The 369-nt window shown below is 58.8% G+C and overlaps 1 protein-coding gene across 1 annotated transcript in view; it reads left to right on the forward strand.

Moving 5' to 3' along the window:
• The window catches only part of FIBRA_09320 (uncharacterized protein), a gene marked incomplete at both ends in the record, with an annotated part of 605 nt that extends 396 nt beyond the window's left edge, over nt 1–209 (forward strand). Inside the window, one exon of the mRNA XM_012321633.1 lies at nt 10–209. Within this exon, the coding sequence (XP_012177023.1) occupies nt 10–209 (200 nt within the window). The remainder of the gene's footprint in view (nt 1–9) is intronic.
• Between the last annotated feature and the right edge of the window lie 160 nt (nt 210–369).

Here is a 369-nt window from a genome sequence, read left to right on the forward strand (position 1 = left end):
TCTCCTCAGACTCTCCAATGGCATCTACCACTATTCTCGCCGCATTCCTCATCCTCGCCTGGTTCCTTTTCGCTCTCCTCATCCTCATCCTCACCATCGTCTTCTACTACCTCAAGGCGACATACAAAGTCGAAATCGTCCTCACCCGACAACCCACTACTCCCACTGTCGACCTAACCCCCGAGTGGCCCACAGGAGCACAATGGTGAACCAACTCGCCCCTGTCACCACTGCCGTCGCCGTCGTCGCCGACAACCACCCCCACCTTCTCCTCCTCGCCCTTCTAGGGCTAATCCTCATCAGCCTTCTCTCCACCCTTGCCCTCGCCCTCACCGTCCCCCTCCTCCTTCGGCTCACCATCCGGCATCT

Source organism: Fibroporia radiculosa (genome assembly GCF_000313525.1).
Source record: "Fibroporia radiculosa TFFH 294 genomic supercontigs, scaffold28267, whole genome shotgun sequence".
NCBI lineage: Eukaryota > Fungi > Basidiomycota > Agaricomycetes > Polyporales > Fibroporiaceae > Fibroporia > Fibroporia radiculosa.